Genomic DNA, 22,142 nt, shown 5'->3' on the forward strand with positions numbered 1-22,142 from the left:
TATACTCATAAAACTAGTGTTGGAACATGAAAGAACACCGTACTATACATATAATTGAATTTTTGTTTATCTGAATTATTGTTACTCATTGACCTGCATTCAAAATGACTTCTAATAAAAAAACAACTTTTTCAGGCCTTTTTTAGGGGCTAGCACACTTTGGCCCCCGTTGAAGCTATTTAATATTCTATTCAGCTAATCCAAGGGAAGAACTGCTGTTGTTCAGTATCACATTTCAAAGAAACATTGCTCTTTACAGAAGAAGATGAAATATGTACAGAAGGCTCTTGGGACTAAAGGAACCAAATAACTCGCCTTTGAGAAGAGCTGCTGGCATAAAGAGCAAAAACACATCTTTTGGACCAGACTACCTTTTTTTTCAAAGCTCGGGCTTTCGCTCCTGAACATCACATTGTCTACTTTGTTCTTCCATTGCCTTTCCAGGCTATCTTTTAAAGAACTATATAAAGTGCCTTGAGGCATTCTGGCCCTGTATGTAGTGCTGCAAAAATATTTTAAGATATGACATGACATACGTGTACTTCAACTTCACCTTGGATAGGGGTAGACGTTCACCCTCAAAAGACAAGAGATTTGTCAGGACCTCTCTTGACCAGGCATCCATGTAATGATGCTGAGCTGTAAAATGCCCACCTTTTGCAAGAGACAAGCCAGGAAGCCCTTTTCTAGATCCCACTTTGTTTATCTCTTTCAGAAACTGATCACAAAACTATTTACCATCAGTTTGCCCTCAGACGAAACATGTTCACTCCACGAAGTCTTGGTATATCATCCATAAAAAGTAAGATGTGCATTCATAGATTGAGACCATGTGTACAACAAAGACTAAGAAGGGAACCTAAGGCCCATGTCTAGATTGGATGCTGGATACTACTGCAAATGGAAAATATTTCAGACCAAGTGGAAATAAAGTGGTTGAAGGAGGTCGATCAATTGACACAACCCACTTAAGTTCGAAACTGATGTCTCAGCAACTGCCCACTAATTTTCATGTCACAGTATAGCTTGTAATAATGGAAAAAATCAGTTCCATAGATTTTAGACATGATTCAATGTGCAGTGTCATAATCCCTGACCATCCATGTGCAGTCACTCCACCATAATAATGAGCCATGCGGCTCTCAATAGCCTTGTTTCCATTTCAGCGGGTTGTAATCCCGCTCGTGGGAGCATGAAGTCTTCCTTTTCATTGTTGAGGCCCAAATGCTAGAGTGAGACATTATCCGGAACATTCGGATTAGGCTTAAAAAATTAGAAGACTCTGAAATATCTGGAGTGTCTCCAAAACTTCACACTGCAACGCGGGGGAACTTGAAGGAGGACAATTGTGGGGATCCCTGTCTTTTCTCGAAAATGTTTGCCATGTAATGTAATTATGCATTTATATTGCGCAGCTGTCGCTCCAAGGAGCATCTAGGCGCCACTGATGACCAGGAGATCTATCACACTGTCAAACTGCTTATACTCGATTTTTCCCACTGTCATACTAGTGTTCTGGCCCGAGAGTCCTGTAGGTTGAAGATCCAGGTTTTCAGTGCCTTTAGGAAGTCAGTTTCCCTCTCTAAAGCCCGAAGGTGAGGGGGAAGAGTGTTTCAGGCTTTGGATCCCAGGACTCGCAGTGATTTGCCACCTCTCGTGCTAAGTCTAAAGGCCGGGACCGACAACAGGTTGGCATTTGAGGACCGCAAGGTACGCATAGGCTGGTACCGAGCGAACTTTCCCTGTAGATATTTCGGCCCTTGGGAGTGGATGGCTCTGAAAGTGATAATCAGGATTTTAAAAAGGACCCGTTTGATAATCGGTAGCCAGTGCAAGGTTTTTAATGCAACTGACGCTGATGATTTCCTCGGCCATTTTAACACCAGCCTAGCCGCTGCATGTTGCACCATCTGGAGTTTGTGAATAACTGCTTTGTTAGTGCCTGCATATAGACTATTGCAGTAATCTATCCTTGACGTCACAAGGGCGACCGTTACCGTGTTCCTAGCTGCCAAGGGAAGCAGATCGAAAAACTTCCTTAGCCCCTTGATGATACCGAAACAGGTCCCTGCCACTGTCAGGGCATGTTGTTTAAAGGACAGGGTGGTGTCAAAAATGATCCCCAGATTACGAGCCGAGTTGGTGGTGTGAGGTGGAATATCTGCCTTCTCAGGCCACCATAATCTGGGGACAAAATCATTATGTGAGCCCATTGGCATGATCTCTGTCTTGCCCGTGTTACACTTCAGGTGGTTCTTCCCCATCCAATCGAATGTGGCTGTCAGGCAACATTTGAGGTTTTCTTCCCAGTCCTGAGTATCTTTATCAAGGACCAGGATCAGTTGCGTGTCATAAGCATAAGCAACCACGTCAATGCCAAATGATGATATCAACCTAATTAGAGGGGTGGTGTACACATTAAACAATGTCGGGCTCAGACTCGAACCTTGTGGTACTCCCGTAGTGATTAATTTTTCCTTGGAGCAGAAATCTCCCAAGGTGACCACTTGCCTCCTGTCACTCAGAAAGTTCGTAATCCATTCTAGGACCTTAACAGTAATGCCAGATGTTGCTAGCCGGTCGATCAAGATTGTGTGTGAGACCGTGTCGAAGGTTAGGGCCATACGTATGGTGTCAGTGGTGAACAGGAGGGCAGACTCGGTTGAGTGCTGTGCTCTGAAACCTGATTGGTTGGGGTGCCAGGTTGCGCTCTCCTCCAAAAACTTGGTGATTTGTTTATTTACGCGTGATTCAGTGATCTTACACAGTACAGGGAGTAGTGAAATCGGTCGGAGGTTGGATAAAGTAGTGGGGTCAGGCAGCTGTTTTTTCTGCAGAGGTTTGACAGCTGCTAATTTCCAATTTGAAGGGATGTTGGCTGTGGATAATGATGTGTTTACAATTTCATTGATTATGGGATTAACAACATCGATGATCGAATGTAAAAGCGCGAGGGGACACGGATCAAAGGGTGATCCTGATTTGGTCACCAGTATTGTCCGATAAGTTTCCTCCAAAGTAATTGGCCGGAAAACCGCCAACTGGTCCATAGGACCGTTCCTCCTAAAGCTCCCTTCTCCTAACTTCAAAACGGGGACTGCAAAGTCCTTCGTGAGGCCATATACCTTTTCCTCAAAGAAATCTGCAATAATATTGCAAAGACTCTCGGAGGGCGGGATTTCTTGTACTAATATTTTGGGTTTGTTGAAGCTGTTTACGATTTTAAAAATAGCTTTTTGTTTATTGCTTGAAGTTTCTATTGCTGCCGTGTAAAATTTAATTTTTGCTTGTTTAATGAGTGCATGATATGAGCTCCTTGCTTTTTTATAGTTACAACGCTCCTCAGCACAGTGATCTTTGCGCCAGCTACGCTCGGCTCTCCGTACCTCCCCTTGTTTTATTTTGAGTGGTAGGTCGAACCATGGGGCTGATAGCCTCTTATGGCTTGGCCTATTTCTACTTTTCGTCGGACCCGCCTTAACTTTGATCTCAGACATCCATTCTCTAAAAATATTATTGTCCATTTCCATTTTTCCTGTCAGATGGGGCCTACAATCTTCGGCAATCGCCATCAGTTCTGGGTTACCCATAATGGATTTCCATCCTTCATTTCTCACCTGGGTACTTTTTCCCACCTGTTTGCTTTCCGTGGAGCCCTCCAGGGAGAGATTGAAAGGTACCAATGCATGATCCGCTCAAGTCATCCATGCTCAAGTCAGGTAGAATGTAGAGGAAATGCTTCCGAGGCTGGCCAGAGCCACTTAAAGTCAGCTGCCAAGGCTTCATGCGTTTTACAGAAATCTGCAGTGAATTCTTTATCAAGGAGAGTTAACAGAAGACAATGAAAGCACGTGATATGAAGGAAGTTTGCCATTCTAGTGCCAGGCAGCCAGCGTCATGTTAACATGACCTTCCGTGCCAACTAGCACCTTTGCCAAGAGAAAGCCCAGCTGTAGTGCTGAGGGATAGGGAAGGGGCCTGCCAGTTGAGCTACTGATTATCTTCAAGCCTTGAGGAGATCCGAAAACAAAGGGAGGAAAGGATGCATGTTCTCACTTCATTGGCGTTGAGTGAGGAACAACAGACAAATGAGAGGAGGAAAGAAAGGCATCTGTCAATGTGGTTTTTTTTTTTTAAATAAAGAAACCAAAGGATTGGATAGGTGGCAGTGTTCTTCTTTTCCACCATTGTTTATATGCATACAATAAACTCTGTGAACTCTAGTGTGAGAGCCTGGTTTCTTTAATTTATTAACTACTTTTACTGGTTTGCAGATTTCTTTTCTCACCCTTTTTCTTCTTCTACTGGCAAGTGATGCCTATTCCTTTGGTTGACATCACTTCCACCTGTCTGGCAATATCGGAGTCATTTCCTATTGGGGAAATTACACCATCAGTCAGTGGCAACACAGAAAGGCACTGTAAGACCATGGGAAAGTAAAAGATAATAAGTGTTTTGAATATTCCAGGAAAGAAAACACGCTGAAAACCTCGAGGAAATCGTCCCGTTAGCAATGGTGTGTAACGAAAGATGAGTTTTCTCATAATATCAATCTAGAAATACATGCTGGTCGTTCTTTAAAAAAAATCAGTACCATACATCAAAATTTCAACATCTAAATGAAAACACATACATAAAGTTCACATGGGTGTGTAAAACTGGGCATACCCAGGGGAGTGTTCAAGAGGAAGGAGCAATGTTCCTGTAGTATGCACATGTTGATAAAAATGCAGTACCGCTTTGAGAATTCACAAAGCTTTGCAGGGGCCCTTACTACACATATAGGAGCATGTGAACTACACCTATAGGAGCATGTGAACTACACCTAAATGGAGATGAAGTAAGCCGTTGAAGACAAACAAGAGCACCAATCCATTCACTATTCTGAGCATATGTAGAGAATGTGACATGTTAAGGAAAAATGACAATTTATATAGATTTTAACTTACTTATTTTCCTCCTCACTTGCATAATGTATTGTGGAGATGATTAAAAAAGGCATTACCCACTAAGGTGCATGAATATCCTTACTAAAGACTGTAATGTACTCAAAAGGAACATATTGCATCGCTGACCCTTACAGTACGTGTTTGAATTTGACTAAAGGTACAAAATATGCATACATATAAACATACTTCAAATGTGTTTATAGTCATCTTTTTCTCTTTTCCCCAAGCCTCTGTAAATAGCTCCTCCTTTCTACTTTTTCTAATTCATCTTGTATATCGCACACATAGGTGATTTTTAAGCACACTTGATCTGGGCACACGTCGATTTGTTGACATATATCCAAGGGCAGCTCCTCCGTAGTGGCAATAACGGGGTAGGTAAAATTAAATGAAAAAATTGATAAAACCACTTACCTTGAGCTCGCAGTATTGCCGGCTCACCAACTTGGCGATACGGTGAGCGTAAGGTATGTGGTTTTATTTTATTATTTCATTAATTTTACCTACCCCCATCATCTGTCAACTTCTTAACCCCCAACGCCTCACCACTCTTACTTGGTCATTCACAAGCAATGCATCCACTTTATGCTGACCCAACATCTAGGAGTCACTATCAGACAATGGCTGATGGGCTGTTTTTTTGCCAGCTCGTGAGCCTATTTTATGTCCTGGTTGGCTGTTTTTTACTGCCGATTTCTCTGATATTTCCACAAACATTGCCTGCAGAAAACACTCCTGTACCTTGCCAAATACCCATACAGCATGTCTTTTCAAGATCAAAACTGGCCTGATTTGTAAATGTGGGCCACTTTTTTTGTATCTATTTGGTACGCTAATGGGGGGCACTTTCATTTTGGTGCCTAGGCCTATTTTTCTCCAGTCTGACCCTGTGTACAAGGTTAAAGTACAGGGAACACATGGAGCACTTATGTTCTCAGTTGAAGGGGTCACCACTGTTTATAGTTTAGGTTTGTGATCAAACTCCCGGCTTTGCAAACAAGAAAATCTACTAGATGAGGAAGATGGCCCGACAAGTAGCAGGGTTTTATCCATTGATATCTGGATGTTTGTTCCACGAAGAGTCTGGCAAAACACAAAAACCCCTCTGAAGACACACTGCATCGGACTTTCTGGGATAAAACACAGCGTAACACAATGAGGGGTAAGAAGTGTACATGGATGTATGGTGGGGCCAAATCAGTTTCAAAATCCAGGTTCTTGTAGCTGCTTACTCTTTGTTGAGGTGGCCACACAATGGCATCATCGACTGTCAGGTTTCAAAAAAGGGGGGGAGGCGAGAGGACACTATTAACCACTCAAGATGGTGGAAGGTCCAGTAGCAGCTTAGTGTCCGTACTGAGTACTAGAGAAGCAAATCAAAAAATGGGGTTGCTGCACTGTTCCATAAGGAAAAGGAGGGAGGGAAATAGTTAGCTGGCGTGACCAAGAAGGGGAATTAAATGATACCCTGGGGCATCCATTATGTTGGATGTATTTGCCTCACACACCCCGAGGAGTGTCATGCTTCATCATCGGCGGTTGCTCCTCGTCGGGGAGGCGGTGCAATCCCCGACGGGCACACCTCAGAGAGGGCCACCTTTTAACTGTAGCCAGGGGACCCCCAGAATAAAGTCCATTCCGGTACCCCTTGTTACATTTTAGCCGCCTTATCATAGGAATACACTACCCTGCCCACATACCCCCACTTCACCAAAAGGCAGTTGGAAAAAGATCTCCGCCAAAGAGCCCCTCTCTGAGGTGTGCCCGTCGGGGATTGCACCGCCTCCCCGACGAGGAGCAACCGCCGATGATGAAGCATGACACTCCTCGGGGTGTGTGAGGCAAATACATCCAACATAATGGATGCCCCAGGGTATCATTAATTCCCCTTCTTGGTCACGCCAGCTAACTATTTCCCTCCCTCCTTTTCCTTATGGAACAGTGCAGCAACCCCATTTTTTGATTTGATCATCGACTGTCAGTCAGTGGGGCTGGAAGTCTGTGGGTATGAACTCCCCCCCCAATCAGAACTGGGAAGAGGTCTCATATTCACAACAGACAGGCCACTGAGCTGTTGTCAGAATTCAAAGTTGCTTCCATTACTGCTGACTTGAGCTGGCTGTGAATGGAAGGGTTTTGTCACCACTATGCCAAGTAAATGCAACATCTGATGGAGCTGGCTTGTTCCATTCTACGGCATGTGGCATGGTATCAAATCAACATGGCTTTGTACCATGACCTGTGCTCAGTTTGACACGATATAGCACATCAGAAATTAAAAATATAATCAAACCAGACCAAATCACCCTCGGGTGAAATAGTTACACAAAACTGCCATTGTAAAGAAATTATTTACAACATGCCAACTTCCATTTTTTTTTTTTAATAGAAAGCCAAAAAAAACAAACAGCATAAACAAAAGGCATCATGCTGGCTTCAGTTAAATGCCTTTGGTTGATTCAGAGATGAAGCGTGTTTTGTTATCCAATTCTGCCCCATGAAGGCATGATGTGACACCCAGCAGTGCACCCATGGATGCAGAGAGGCTGGCAGAGCCATGGTTTCTTACATTGGCCTGGAACGTAGAGTGAGAGTCTAACTCAGGTATGTTGTGCTCAGAAAAATGTGCCCAGACATCATCGCATTTGCATAGTGCTTACTGCCACAGTCATGAAGCTTCGAAGTATCGAATCAAGTGATATACTGACTTTTTGTTTCAAATTGTAAGGATAACTACATTTTCCCGGATTTGAATTTGCAACTTGCAGGTTACCTGGATATCTCATCTGCTGAAAATGAGCATATTGAAATTGGTTCTTGTGCAGTAAGTGCTCAACCCAAATAAACAAATACTTCCCAAGAAGGCTCAGTTGTTCTTTAACCAGCTGCACAGAAAAATATAAAGACACTCGAGTTACTGCGTTTTATAACAAATATGTGTTGCGGTAAATTTACTTTCATTTCCCTGTATTTATTGTTTTTGTAAATATTTATTTTCAGAAATGTCGTGGTCTTCTGTTTCCAAGATTCTCCATCCTTCACCTATTGCAGCCTTGTGTACAAATGGGACTACTGTCAACCGGCTGGAGCGCGCGCAACACTAACTGACTCAAGGGGAGGCTGCAGGCACTGTGCATTAGCAAAATGATACAGTAAGTCACTTTACCGTGGCCCGATGAAGGGAGCCAGGGGCGCCGGGGAGAGAGATAATCATGAGCTAGAGGAACAGAAATGTACATGTCAAGATGTCGGCCCTGCTCCAAGCACAACAGTGGCTGTGCTTCAAGACAAATGTTCCATTTGTAAACCGATGACAAGTTCAAGTTGGGTGAATCTGTTGGAATGGTGAAAAACATGCGGCTGAATTCTTGAAAATCAAAACGAGGACAGCAAATGAGGAAAGATGAAAAGGACAGTGAACCCGACTTCTATTGCTCTCTTCCATTCTCATGTGATCACTTCAGTTCTTATTTGTGGGGTTTGCCACCAGCCAAAATGGCTTTTTTCAAGGAAACCAAACACTGTAAGTTATCAACACACTATAGAAATCTGCTGCCATCTCGTTGTCTGCCTTCCCCTATACTAATTAAGCACACATAGATTGAGACACCTCCAAAGACCGGTATTGTGCATGTTAGTGATTGGCCTTTTTTGGCTGGTAGTCTAACCTTTCCATCCCATATGGTTAACCCAGAAGGAGTCATGTTCTCTAATATAGTATACCTATACGAGCTATCTCTTTTTGCTATCCAGATAAACATAGACCCTAATCAACAATCACTAATGGAATGGCGAGGAAGGGTATGTACTTGGTTCTTGGACCTGTTACCGTAGACAGTGACCAGCGAACTCTAAGCACCAATGACAGTCCATCATTCGATTCTCTACAAAGCATTTGTGGACCCCAATCTCTATGTACTTTTTTTTGTGCTACCCACTGTTGACTGAAAGGGATGGTTCATGATCTGAATGTATACAGATCTTCTGCAGCACACCTCCTCTTCAGCTTTTTTGTGAGAAGCTGCCCCTTTGTGTCCTGGTTTATTAACATTTTATTGTGGCGGTTCGAATCTTGCCCTTCTTCTCGATGTGCCCCTTAACCTCCTGCTTCTCTCCATTTTATTTTATTTCCCCACCTGCCGCATACGTGGTGTTCTTTCTAGTGGATTAGTTAAGAAAGGTGTATTACAAGAAGGCTGCTACAAATAGACCACTTACCTCTGTATTTTATTTCTGTCCCTTTTTAATCACCTTCATTAATATATTTATATTGGGTGTCTCTCTCACTCTTGCAAGAAAAGGTGAACTGTCCACCTCAACCCACACTCCAGGAACACAGATCTGACTGTTCTTTTCTCTATAATGATCAACAGGTAAAATCTGCCTTAATTGTGGGCAGTATAGATGACAGCAAGCACATGGGTGACTGTAATTCAAATCATCTAATCAAAGGGCATTTATAGAGCGCACAAATCACCCGAAAGTCTCATGGTGCTTGCGGACAGCTCCGGGTCAGCTTGGAAGGGGAGGGCTAGTTAGTTGTCGAACAGCCATGTCTTCAGCTCTCTGTGAAAACAGTTATGATCAGTGATGTTGCGGAGGTGAGAGAGTGGGTGCGAGAAAAGAAAATGACCTTCTTCCATTTCTAATAGTACCGATTCTGAGAGGTGTGAGAAGTGATCTATTGCTGGATCTCAGAGTCCTGCGAGGCTGGTACCAGCTTAGCTTTTTGGCTCAATAACTCGGACCTCTACTGTACATATTCTTATGTGTTAAACAAAGGGTCTTAAAATGAATTTGCTTCCTGACAGGGAGCCAGTGGAGGAATGTCCGATTAGGGGCTGAATGGGAGCTTGACGGGAGGTTAAGGACAAGCCGGGCTGTGGTGTTCTGCAGAACCTGAAGCCTGGAGAGATGATCTTCATTTATTGAGGACAGCAGGGCATTTCCGTAATCCAAACGGTTGATGATCAGTCCCTGGACTAGTGGTTTCCTGGCTTCTATCGGAATCCATTTGAAGACTTTGCGTAAGTTACGCATGATGCCGAAACATCAGCCAATTATATCGTTGACCTGATTTTTCATTGATAGTTGGTTTTCCATCTGGATTCCTAAGTTCCGCACCGTCTGTCTTGGGACTGGTCAGGGGCCCAGTTGACAAACTCAGTAATGCAACGGAGAATGAAATGGTGAGACAAATATTGTGACACAGCTGACCTTCGATTATGACTAAATGACCAATGCTGATCTGTGTACCCTGAGGTTTGACTTTGAGTTCAGCATTCTTACAGGCGTGCTTAACACCAGAGAAATCACGGTAGAAAGATCAGAGCGTCCCTAACATGATTTACTACTAAATTTTATTCAGACTAAAAAATCAAACGGTAGAAGTAACTAGCCAGCCTGATTCAATGAAGCACATATCAATAAGTTTATGAGGTATAAATTAACTTAGTGGTCACTGCAGGGCTAAGATATTTAAAAGTACGAATCGTTTTGCTCTAATTATTTCTTCCGTCAACAACAGCATACTCCACTTACCCTGTACCAAACAGTCTGACACCATCAGGGATAATAATTTTAAAATGTAGTCAACCCTAGGTTCAGGCAGGCCAATAATGTCACCTCTGTCCCACAATCTAATGGCAGTCAGCCACATTTTCATTGGGACTCATTTAGAAACGGGATACCACTTAGAGTCTAGCACTCAGGACTCAGGTCAGATAGAAACACTGGGACTTCACATTCAGGTGTAAGAAAAAAATGATATTTGGAAACTTACAGGGGCTTGGCGTACTTTCGACTAGTGGGAAACTTTTGATATGTGGACCAAGCAATTCTCGTCAAACAGCTTTAGAAAGCAGAGGGTACCTAAGAAGAAACTGAAAGGGTTTGGTGTTTTTCTTTCAAAATAGAAAAAATGGAAAAGTAGGTGAAACCATAGGAATTTGTGCTATGTGTTATTGAATGGACGCTTCTCTTTGGTTTTTATCACTTAGGGCCAGATGTACGCCCACTGGAAATTGCGACTCGCAATTTGTGCACGATTGCGAGTCGCAAATTGCAAGACGCAATTTCCAATGTACAACAGTATCTGAGACACTGTTTGCGATTCTCAATGGGGTCGCAAATTGTATGCCTCATGAATATTAATGAGACACTCACAATTTGTGACCCCATTGAGAATGGCAGGAACTCCCAGCTATGGTGGCCTGCTGGGAAAAATCCCTTTTCCTTGCTTGTCTGAACCATATGTTGGGAGGATCTGAACATAAATATTTGCATTTTGTGAGGATTAGAGAGCAATATAGATAAACAATGTTCCATGGTTACAATATTGCCCATTATTCATTTTCTCAGTACATGGGTGGTCCCCCTTATAATGCAAACAAGCCATTTAACTCTCTTCGATCCCAAAAATTGCTACATTTGTAATGGGCCTATTTCAAGTAAAAGAAGAAAAACTCATGAACATTGTAAAACGAACATTGAGCCAAGAGGAAAGCCTCGAGCAATGACATGCTTATTATTGAGCAATAGTTGGATTGTAATGTCATTGCATTTGTATAGCACTTACTACAAGGCCTCAAAGCTCTTTACCCTGCCCAGCACTGTGCTATCTAACCCTTCTCCTGTGCTCAGTGATGTCCTGTATTCTGGAACTGCTGGCTTTAGATTGGTGGTTGAAGTAGTGGGGCATTCCGGAGAGATCAGTGGGGACAGAAATTGACGAGGATGGGTCGTAATAAAGTGCTTCACCTCTTTACTACAAATAGTCGAGATGGTACATATTTACACGCACACTCCTCTAGCACTCAAGGTTAGTGTAATGGTGGCATAAAAGGGCCTTTTCAGGCATGGTCAGCTATCGGTGAGGTAATGGTTGATGCCAGAGCCAAGGAATGTACATAAGGTTGTATGACTAGATATAGCAGGCTTGACCTTCGGGGGACATCAGGCTGCATCCAGAGTGGAAGCTACCTCTATATGGTGTCCATCTGGAACAGAGTCCGTGTATATCACAACTCGTCACAAACCTTTCCCGTCTCTCTAATCACACATCTTTCAGGATATACAAACTTCCCAAAAGGCTGGAAGGCTTCTCTTGACAGTCTGTCTCATAGGTCAAGCAAACTCTATGGATGAGACTTATAAACAAATATGATTTCTGGAGACATTAATGCGTGATGATAATCATCTCCAGAAGCTGGTAAGGAGCATCCACTGTTCTCGAAGCTCTAAAAGAAGAACATTTGAAAAAGATGTTCTTTCTTTTCTTCTTTTTCGGCCATTAGCAAGAAGAGAGGAGCATAAACCACGCTCGTGTTTGCTGGTGCCAGACAACATCTTTTAATAAAGTCCATTTTAAAGAAATGCAGCTTCTACAAAAAGAGAACAAGCTCTTTCTCTGATGTAATTAAGCGTTTGTCTCTGTGTAAACCTACTTCAGGCCAAGTGCGTTTTGTCAAATTGGAAAATTAGCTGTAGGACTGTAGAATAATCTGCAACGCAAACTATAATGTGACATTGTGTGTTGTAAAATGTGGCGCATCTGGCCCTGAGCCTGGTACTTTCTGGAGGAGAATCCACCACTGTATCCTCCAACAGTTTACTGTGTGGCTTAGCACATGGTATTAAAGGGCTTTAGAGTGGTACTGTGCAGCTTAGTTTAAGGCAGCATATGGTCTAGACTATGGAGCTGTATGTCTTAGAAAAGTCACTATGGGGCCCTGAACACAGCTTTTTCATGTCTAGAAAATGATTCTTGGATGCCACACCTGCTTGACACTGAACACTGAAATATGTGACCTTGAATATTGGCATCTATGGCCATACATTACGCAGCCTACACAGAGGTCAGAGAAGAATGGGTACATTGCAATGTTTTATTTAGATGAATGGTCGTATGGTTAAAAATGTAGTACTGTTCATACTGGAGAGGGCTCAAGTCATATGGCCAGCTCTGTTTGAAGAGGCATAGTTGGTAAAAAACGATGGACTGGAATAAGGCCAGCAGTGGTTACAAGTGGCTAAGAATATTTCAAGAATTGCACCACTACTTTATTGTTTTTTTTCTATTTTTGTTCTCTAAAAATCGATCGTGCTTTACTACAGTCAACTGGAACGCAGCCTGAGTGATTGACACTTTCGCAAGCATTCTCGTAATCACCTTTTTGTGTTAGAGCATGACGATTTGTTATCCGTGGCTAAGTGGTTTTACTCAGGTGGGGAGATGGAAAAGATTTAATCCAACCACTTATTTGGAAAATGTCCACAGTGTTTTAGCAAGAAGATCGACCAGCCATGATTTATGGTCTTGGATTATAAGCCCTTCCATGGAAAAGATTTGAAAGCAGATTGCATGCTATCTCAAAACAATGTCCACCCACTATGTTCCCAAAACCCTCCATGAAAAATTGACCGTGGTTTAAACTTTCAATGTTTCCCTTCTTTGTCCTTTTAGATTTACCCTCTCGTTCTCTGTCACCTCCTGTATGCCCCTTGAATATTTAGAGTACTTTCTATTGCATGCCTCTCTACCTTCATCTCTCCTTCTTTAAAATCAAACTGCTACCACCTAACAATATATCTATTCATTGCATTAGCCATTTGCTTTGCTTCTCACATAGCCCCCACTAATGAACACACCTTACTCGTTAATGTATCACAAAGAAACTGGAGTAAATGCACAGAATAGTTTCCTTGAGAGCACAAGACCAACTCCAATAATCAATAGCCTCTGGATTAACCACTAATTTTGCATTTTGGAGAAGCATGCCACTCGGCAAGAAGTGCCTCAATACTTCATCTGGGGTAGTAAACGCTATATAAATTAAATTTAAATTCAATTCAAGGTATAAATGGACAGAGGTTGCAGCATACAATGGGGGCCTTTGATGATTACTTATTGTACATATAATACCAGCTTCGTTCTCACAACAAAGACTTGCATCTTGCATCTGAAAGGGTTTAATAGTAAATTTAGGAGCATGGACGAGTGCAGAGAATTACACCGGGGGAGGTTGGAGGGGAGGCAGAAGAACAAGGACCCATGAACAAAGACGGCAGGAGTTAATATTCTGTCATGCAATTACCTTTATAGCCGCAAGATCATTTTCCCACCGTTGTACATGGCCCATCCACCACTTTTTGTTTGTGGCGGTCGACACTGTACAGTGACTAGTACCGGAAATCATCAAAGCCATCGTCACTAAACTTTATGGTTAAATCTGCCCTCTGCTGTCACAAATCTGTACATGGGAAAACATTTGCTAATCCACTCATCAGAAGAATTAGGATTAATGGAATTCTGACTGAAAAACCTCATGTTGACTTTCTTAATGGAAATATGAAATTCAGATTTGCAGTCGGACAAACGCTGCTTCCCGGAAAGCATCTCCTCGATTGGAGTCAAAGCTTCAGCAGACAACCAGGCGGGAGTGCGAAGAACAGGCAGGGAAGTAAATAGCATTGTATTTAGAAGCAGCTAAGCTGGTTATGTTTTTATTACATAATGATCTCCTTTTCTGGCTTGTTTCACATGGAAATCCAAAGGAGACAGATGCAGGTGTATCGACGTGCTGAGAATCTTAGAACAATAGAACCTCTGAACTCATACAGTGTTGTGATTCAGGAACCGCTAATAGAGTGTGAGACTAGACCCTATACAACACTGTATTTTTTTTTCTCCGGGGGTTGGGCTTTATAGAGCGAACTCAACTCAAAGGTATGAGTGCCAGTTGTGTTACAGGTGGAAACATTCATTTTGTTAGGCAACGGGTGATTAAGTAATTTGCCCAGAATCACAGGATGTTGAGCGTCCTGCCGAGACTCTAACCCGGTTCCCCAGCTTCGAGGTCAACCGTTCTAGCCATTAGACCACATCCTCTATGCCTGCTATGGTGCAAGGACCACCACTTACCTGGTGTACAAAGACCCTGTACATCATTGTGCCCAGCTTCTGTTGTGAAGCAAGAACAACACAACCCTAATGTACAAACACACTGTGAATCACTGTATCCAAGGTATGCTGTGATGTAAGAAACGTCACTACCCTATTGTACAAGGACACTGTGGCTCATTGAGCACAGCCTCTACTCTGATACAAAAAAAATCAGTACCCTAGTGCATAAAGACGCTTGATCATTGTGTCCAACAACTGCTGTGGGTCAAGAAACATCGGTACCCTAAGGCACAAGGACACTGTGGATCATAGTCGCCATCCTCTGCTGTGATGTTAGAACCAACACCAACTTAGTGCAAAAGAACGGTGCTGCTCATTGTTGCAAACTTCTGCTGTGATGTAAGGAACATCAATACCTTAGTCCACAAGGACAATATGGATTATTCTGACCAAAATCTACTATGGAGCAAGAATCATCAATACACTCATTTACTATCACTATGTGGTTTAATCATTACTTCACATGTGTAGCAACTTTAATTAATATTTAGACCTCTGATTAGAGTAGGATGCCTAGCAACTCAAATTTGCTAAATGAATTGGACATATCAGCCCTTCCTTCATTTACTTAATGCAGTGTTTCATATTTACATATTAATCATGCATATAATCACTATTATACCCAAACATTTCTTCGATTTAGTGAAATTCAGCAGCTAGTTTCCATTTCACAGACTGACCGTAGATGGCAATGTTCTCAATTCATCTCCTATTAACAATCGATAAGGTTTAACATCTGCTGAAAGTGCTTCAGAGGGAGTCACTTGAAGTCCAAACCGGTGTGGCAAATTAATGAGATGCAATTTAATTAACATTAGAGTGTGATCAAGGATATATTAAATTTGAAATCCGTTGGTAAATTTGTGCAAAAACTCAACTTTTTTGGTTCACAAAGTTGCAAATTTGGTATGCTCTATGCAACTTCAGCGGTGGAGCATAGCTTTGACACAAAAAAGTACAGTGGGAGAATGTTTCAGTACAAACACTTTTTTGGCTGCACACTTTCATAAACCAGAGCAAGCTTTGCAGGATTTTTCTCTAAGAATATCAGTTTTAGCTTATTGTTTTCAGCTCATTTCAGTCTTTCAATTTTTCCAAAATCACAGAATTGAAAACGTTTTAGAAATGAAGGTATATATGCAACGTTTTTGTACTTCGCCCACACTTAATTCGAATGTAAAAATACCATCTGTTATTCTTAGAGTTCGCAGTGGCAGAAGGATCACAGAAAATGATAAAACCGGAGTAATCTGGCAGCTTTCACTGTAATAAAAACAGCTCTCACAGATTGGAAGGATCGGGGTTAATGTGAAGGCTGAGCTCTCAAGCTGGATGATTGGTTTTGAATTACCGTGATCACTGGATTAAGTTGAAAGATTAGCAGGTCGGACTGCGAGACTATTGCAATAGGACTTTGAGATCGGCTGAAATATGTTGTACTTACAGTTGATTTTAAAAAAGAAAAAAGAAGAAGCATTGTGGACATTTTCTTGTTGAAAGGCATATTTCTTTTTCAGGTGCTTTACTTGGTGACCTTGTGCCAATTGCTCTGGGTGTATAAACCTGATTCAAAAGGCTTTAGTCATACAGTCTAGTTTGACATTAAAGATATAGTCGCAATGCGCATAAATGCTTTGCCACAAACCCGTTTACTCTTATGAAAAATGCACCAGCATGTTGAACTACTCTTAGGGTGTTTGTTTATTAGACCACCACAGGGATAACCAAAAGATATACATTTCACTGTGGTGCTCATAAGATATAAATTCCACAATGGAGTACATAAGATATACTTTCCACAGCGGTAGTTAAAAGATGCAAATTCTTTGAAGGGGGTTATAACGATCGGAAGTGGCCATAGGTACATCCGGCACTTCCCAGGAATCTAGATGTAAATAGTGCAATGAGAGTCTGCCTCCTCACCAAAGGTAGTCTTGGACACACCATCGTCAGGTGATGGCCGAGGCACTGCGCATTCATAGAGCCATGGCTGTGCAACACTACCACAGCTCTGTTTCAGGAGAATTTAGGTGAACAACATTGTCTGCCTATGTGACTGTCACATTTGCTTCTTGAATGGTTTAGTCAAATTCTTTCACCTAATGCAGAAAGCACTGTGATAAGTTCCCATCTGACTATCGCAACAGGGCCCCTCAGAGAGTCTTAGCAAGCTCTAAAAGATTGGGACTGCAGTGGCAGTTCTGTTGTCAGACCTCTCAATTTGAGATCGCATAACTCCTAATTTGACATAATTTGGCTGGCTGGACTCATGGCTCCAAATGCCTTTTATGACTGATGCCCTTGTTCACACACCAGAAGAAGATCGAGGATCTAGCTATAGGTTTTCTCACACAATCATAGAAAGCTGCACTTTAACTCTAATGAGTTTCTGCATACGTCAGCGTTTTGCACATTCCCATTAGGGGTAGTACTGGAGCATGGATCATGAACTCCCTTCCTCTGGGCTTTTGTGCATGAGAAAACCATCTCATACTCTCTGAAATGAAAAAGAATTGACTTTACAAAGAACCGCTGCCCTACTTACAAGTCTGTTCAAAAGCACTATATGTTCATCAATGTGTTTCAGAGCAGTATCTTATTTAAATATCATTTTCAAGGACAATAAAGCCTGTGTGAAACATGTGGACTTAGAAACATCCTTTGCCTACTCAATGCTGTCTCCAACATGGCATTCTGCAAGTATATCTTCATTTGGTAGCATTTACAATGCAAGTTGTCACACTGACCGTATACTGAGGTATTGGCTAGTCCTTAATCTACATACAGTATTTGCATTGAGTCCGATCCTACCTCAGATAGCTTGACTCTTCCCTCCTGGAAGGAACAGGTGCGTGGGTCGTGGGTGCACACATGGCGGTATTTGCACCAATGGCATTGATATGGGCTTTCCACGCAAGTTAAGCACCTAGAAAAAAAGGAAACAAAAAGGTACATTAGATCATGCAAAAAGGTACATTAGATCATGCAGAAACGAGCAAGCAGAGATATTCACTCTCAAGAATTGGCCAGACCTGGTATCCTTAAGGACAGTTGCTGTAGCATTAATTAAGATAAGCATATCTCCGAAAGATAAATGTAGAATCATTTAAACTAGATGTACATTTAAAAGATTCCTGGGAAATTCATTAAACAAAACTTGTATTTGGAAAATTAATACATTAGCTTTACCTGTTACATGCCACTGCATCTCTACTTGAATAAAGAGTAGCTTTGAGAAATCAGTAGAGTGTTAACTAAACCAAGCTTGTTTGTGCAATTACAGGAAAACATAACTACATTTTCTAGAAGAATCTTTAATATTTCACTGAGAGTTAAATTAACTCAACTAATCGTTGAGAGATCACTTCTCAATGTAGGTGCAAATTATTAGTCCTGAAAAGGAATCAGATTAGTTTGGGCAAAGACAAATTAGTGTCTGTGTGCAGGACTCAGTAAACTGCTAACCAATGAAGATCAGCATGAGCGACTTCACGTTACTATTTCACTCACGACCAATATTCTAACACATTTGTGTACACGTATTCATTGGTCCCCAAATGTGGCTGTATGGCTTGAGAATTGCTTCAGCGATTTTCAGTCACATTGGAATTCTTTAGAATTGTGTTACGGTACAATTGTTGAAACATATAGAAAACAAAGAGAAAAGGGAAAAGCGTAACTAAATCGCAAGGGCATGGCAGGCGTATTACTGAGCACTATTCAGGCAGAGGTGTTCAAAAATACCTGGTACATCAAACCCATTTTTATATTCATGATCTTTGTGGAGTTAACTTAAGCAAATCGAATTGAAAATGCACAACAAAAGTAATAATGAATGATAGTGAAGACGAGGACTTAAACCATCTTTTTTGGCCAAATGTTGCAGGAAGCCTGGACTTCAAGGAAATACACCTGCATCGTTCTGATCCAAGGTAACAGGACAGACAGACATCTTCAATCAATCCTAAGTGTTTACAGTGTATTGTTGGAAGATTGGAGGAAGCCGCGTGGAAGCCGAGGTGTTGACTAGTCCGTGGGGAATTGAAAGAGGGAGGCGCAGTATCCCCCCCTTCCTTCGGTTGGCCACCTCCTTCCTGCGAAATGCAACCCGGCTGCAATCTTCCAAAAGCTTTACTACATACAAATAGTTGTTATTCAAATTGATAACAAGCGCTCACTCTGATAAATCAAATTAAAAATGTATAATGTATCATATTGTGTTAAGCCAGAACAGCGCAGGTCATAAATATTTAAGTCAGGCAGATTATTTTTCCTCCTGCCGGATAAGCGATGTGCCCACATGGCTCTTTGTGTTTGCCGCACGCGCAGCTGAAAATAAAAACAGCGTGCAAACAAAGCGTTTCCTGAGAGCCTGGAGCTGAAGAGTGCTCTGGAACAAGGACTGTGCGTCCCAATAGCAAAGGAGTACAATTTGGTAGCCTGAGATCTAGCCATAGAAGGCCTTTCAGGATCCTCCAGATATCGCCCAAAGGGAATCCGGAGACTGAAGAAGGGGGAGACCTTCATGGAGACTGCAACGGAGGGTGCTCGTGTCTACTGGCATCCACTACTCCTCTCACAGGTCCCTCTTAACCCAATATTTACATTAAGTGCTCACAATTAGTCTTTGTAAATGATCCTGAATCATAACTCAGGACTCCAGACCATAATCAGGGCTGAGCTGCTAACTAACTAGATTTGTGCTCTATGTAGATATATATATCCCAACAAAATAAGATGCCCTAATGCAAGAACACCTCCAACAGCAGAATGCTTTCAAAGCTATTTATTTTCAAGACCGGCGTTCCAACTCCGTCATTTGCAATTTCCTTACGTGTTTCAGAGCGCAGAGGCTCCTTTATCAGAGGATGACTTCTGCCACAACTAAACAACTTGAAGTGCCATTGATTGCATGCACCTTGATAAGTACGGCCCCATGTGGGCCTGTCAGGTAAGTTCCGGTTTTGCTCAGCATGCTGGTACATGTAGTTAAACATTGAGTTCAAAATCAAATAATGCACCTTGAGGCATAAAGTGATATGTCAATAGAAGCCCTTGAACCCTCTGAGTAGTTGACCAACCTTACATGTCCAACAAAACAAAATGATTGAAGTTTTCAGGTGTACAGTCCCAATGATGAACAGTGACTTGAAATCACAAGTGGCTAAAAATATGCGTTAGACTTTGCAACAAGAGGCTTCTTGGCCGTTTAAGGCTGTTGGTACAGTGCTTAGAGGCTAAAGAGCAGCTATTTGGTGCCGCTGACAAACGCAGCCACATGAATGTGGTGATCAAGTTCTGATGATATGCTAGACTTCAGATGGATGACAACTGTTCCTAGAAGTCTCAAACCACTAGTGTAAGATATTGTCTAGCAGACCCACACCACTTTAATATATATTCGACTCTAGAAAGTAATTAAGGTAGATGAAACAAAAAGGTGAGTGAGTGTAAGGTCACACTGCAGTGACAGACTGTGACGATTTCAAGTGTTAAAGGATTAAGCAAGAGGGAGAGAGTAATGTGTGAATAAATTAGAAAGTGCATGAAAAATATCCACTGAGAAGTAAGCCTGAATAACAGGAGCACAGACAGACAGCATGAGTGTGAGAAAACGTGCTTTAGAATGGTGAGACAGTGAAAAGGTGTGTGATAGGGCCAAGAGAGTTAAATGGAGTATAGGTATAAAAAAGGCTCTGGATTATAACTTGTTAAATCCCCACCCGCCTGCGGATTTCCAGCTCTACGAGAATAGATATCTCTGGGGAGGGGAGTTAAACAGGATTACCAGTTGATCCGGGATATTCTTCCGAGAATCACAGAATACTGGGAAAATGAGAAAAAGTGAGTGAAATGGACTAGGAGTGAGTGAGGGTGTAAGTGGGTAAATGGGGAGCATGTGAGTTACAGACTGGGTGCAGGAAGGAGAAAGCAGGTGAGGAAGCGAGATGGAGTAAATGAGCAAGTTATTAGAATCAATGAGAGAGCCAGCGTGTGCCGGAGGGAGTCAGAGTGCACATGCGGAATTGTTACATTTAAATTCAAAGAGGAGTGTGACCTGCAGCATTTTGAAATTGGAGTGAATGAGCGAGTGATGAGTAGGAGGACAAAACCTATAGGGACACAAATGAGACCAAAGACAAAAAAGCGAGATTCAGCCAACTACAGAACTAGAGTATGAGTGAACTCACGAGTTGTGGACACTGCAGTTGTAGAAGACGAAGCTGGTGCTGGCGAAGGTCATACCAGTCTCCTTGGACTTGAGCTGCAACTGCACAATGTGATGGTCACCTGAAAAGAAAAAGAGGTCAAGGTTTGAGTAAAGAAGATGAGTGGATTAGAGGAATTGTGATACTAAGCAGTACCTACTGGGCACAGACATGCAACACCATCAACCAACAGAGGCACACAACACTGTCAGCCAACAACTGCCAACCCAGGTACCTCACTGGCACGCATGAGGGCCTTGTGAAAAGAATGCCGGAACCCGGTTGGGCTATTTGGGCTGTTTTTGGGCTGGTTGGCCTGCAAGGGTTTAGAACCGGCCATTTTGTGTCACAAGCCACCATTTTAGTGGTCGTGACATAACAGACGGTGTGCACGTCTATTGGGAGGATGGGTGCGGGAAAGGGGCACCAAGCCCCTCCAGCGCCGTCCGATTGCGGCGGGTTTTCTGGGCGGCTTGATACATATCTGCCGCAACTGGGAGGAGGTCACTTTGTTTCCCACAATCATGTCGTGGATGTATTTCGGGGCATTTTGGGTGTCGTAGCTCATAGAGCCAAGGGATAAGCAGGGTTTGCGATGGGGGAAGGTGGAATGCGGTCCAGGGAGGTGACGGTCATGTTACGGCGCTCGAAGACCGACCAAAGGGGTGTAGGGAAGTGGGTAGTCATGGGACCAGTGATGGAGCGAGCGGTGTGCCCAGCAGCATGGGGGGAATGTTGGTGTTGGGGCGAGAGCGGTGGCAGGGGAGGTTTTTCACCGGGCCGACGGTAGACGGGTGACTGCGGCGAAGCTGCTTTGGGTTCTTCATCACGCCCTGCACGTTATGGGTGAGGACCCCCGACTGTTGGGACAGACTCTTTTTGCATAGGAGCCACGACGGATGCAGCGCGAAAAGGGTGGGGGAGGGAGGAACGTATGCGCTTGGGGCTGTGGAAATCGGACTGTTACAAGACATACATCAGGTTGAGGGGTTGCGGGATGAAAGAGGAGGCCTAATTTGC

The 22,142-nt window shown here is 42.7% G+C and overlaps 1 protein-coding gene across 1 annotated transcript in view; it reads right to left on the reverse strand.

The window, feature by feature from the left end:
- Positions 1 to 22,142, reverse strand: part of PLXNA4 (plexin A4) — a 1,016,639-nt gene that overhangs the window by 354,529 nt on the left and 639,968 nt on the right. Inside the window, exons 9-10 of the mRNA XM_078677443.1 lie at positions 21,105 to 21,204; positions 17,725 to 17,839 (exon numbers count right to left, since the gene is read on the reverse strand). Coding sequence (XP_078533569.1) covers positions 17,725 to 17,839; positions 21,105 to 21,204 — 215 coding nt within the window. The remainder of the gene's footprint in view (positions 1 to 17,724; positions 17,840 to 21,104; positions 21,205 to 22,142) is intronic.

Source organism: Lissotriton helveticus, chromosome 1_1 (genome assembly GCF_964261635.1).
Source record: "Lissotriton helveticus chromosome 1_1, aLisHel1.1, whole genome shotgun sequence".
Classification (NCBI taxonomy): Eukaryota; Metazoa; Chordata; class Amphibia; order Caudata; family Salamandridae; genus Lissotriton; species Lissotriton helveticus.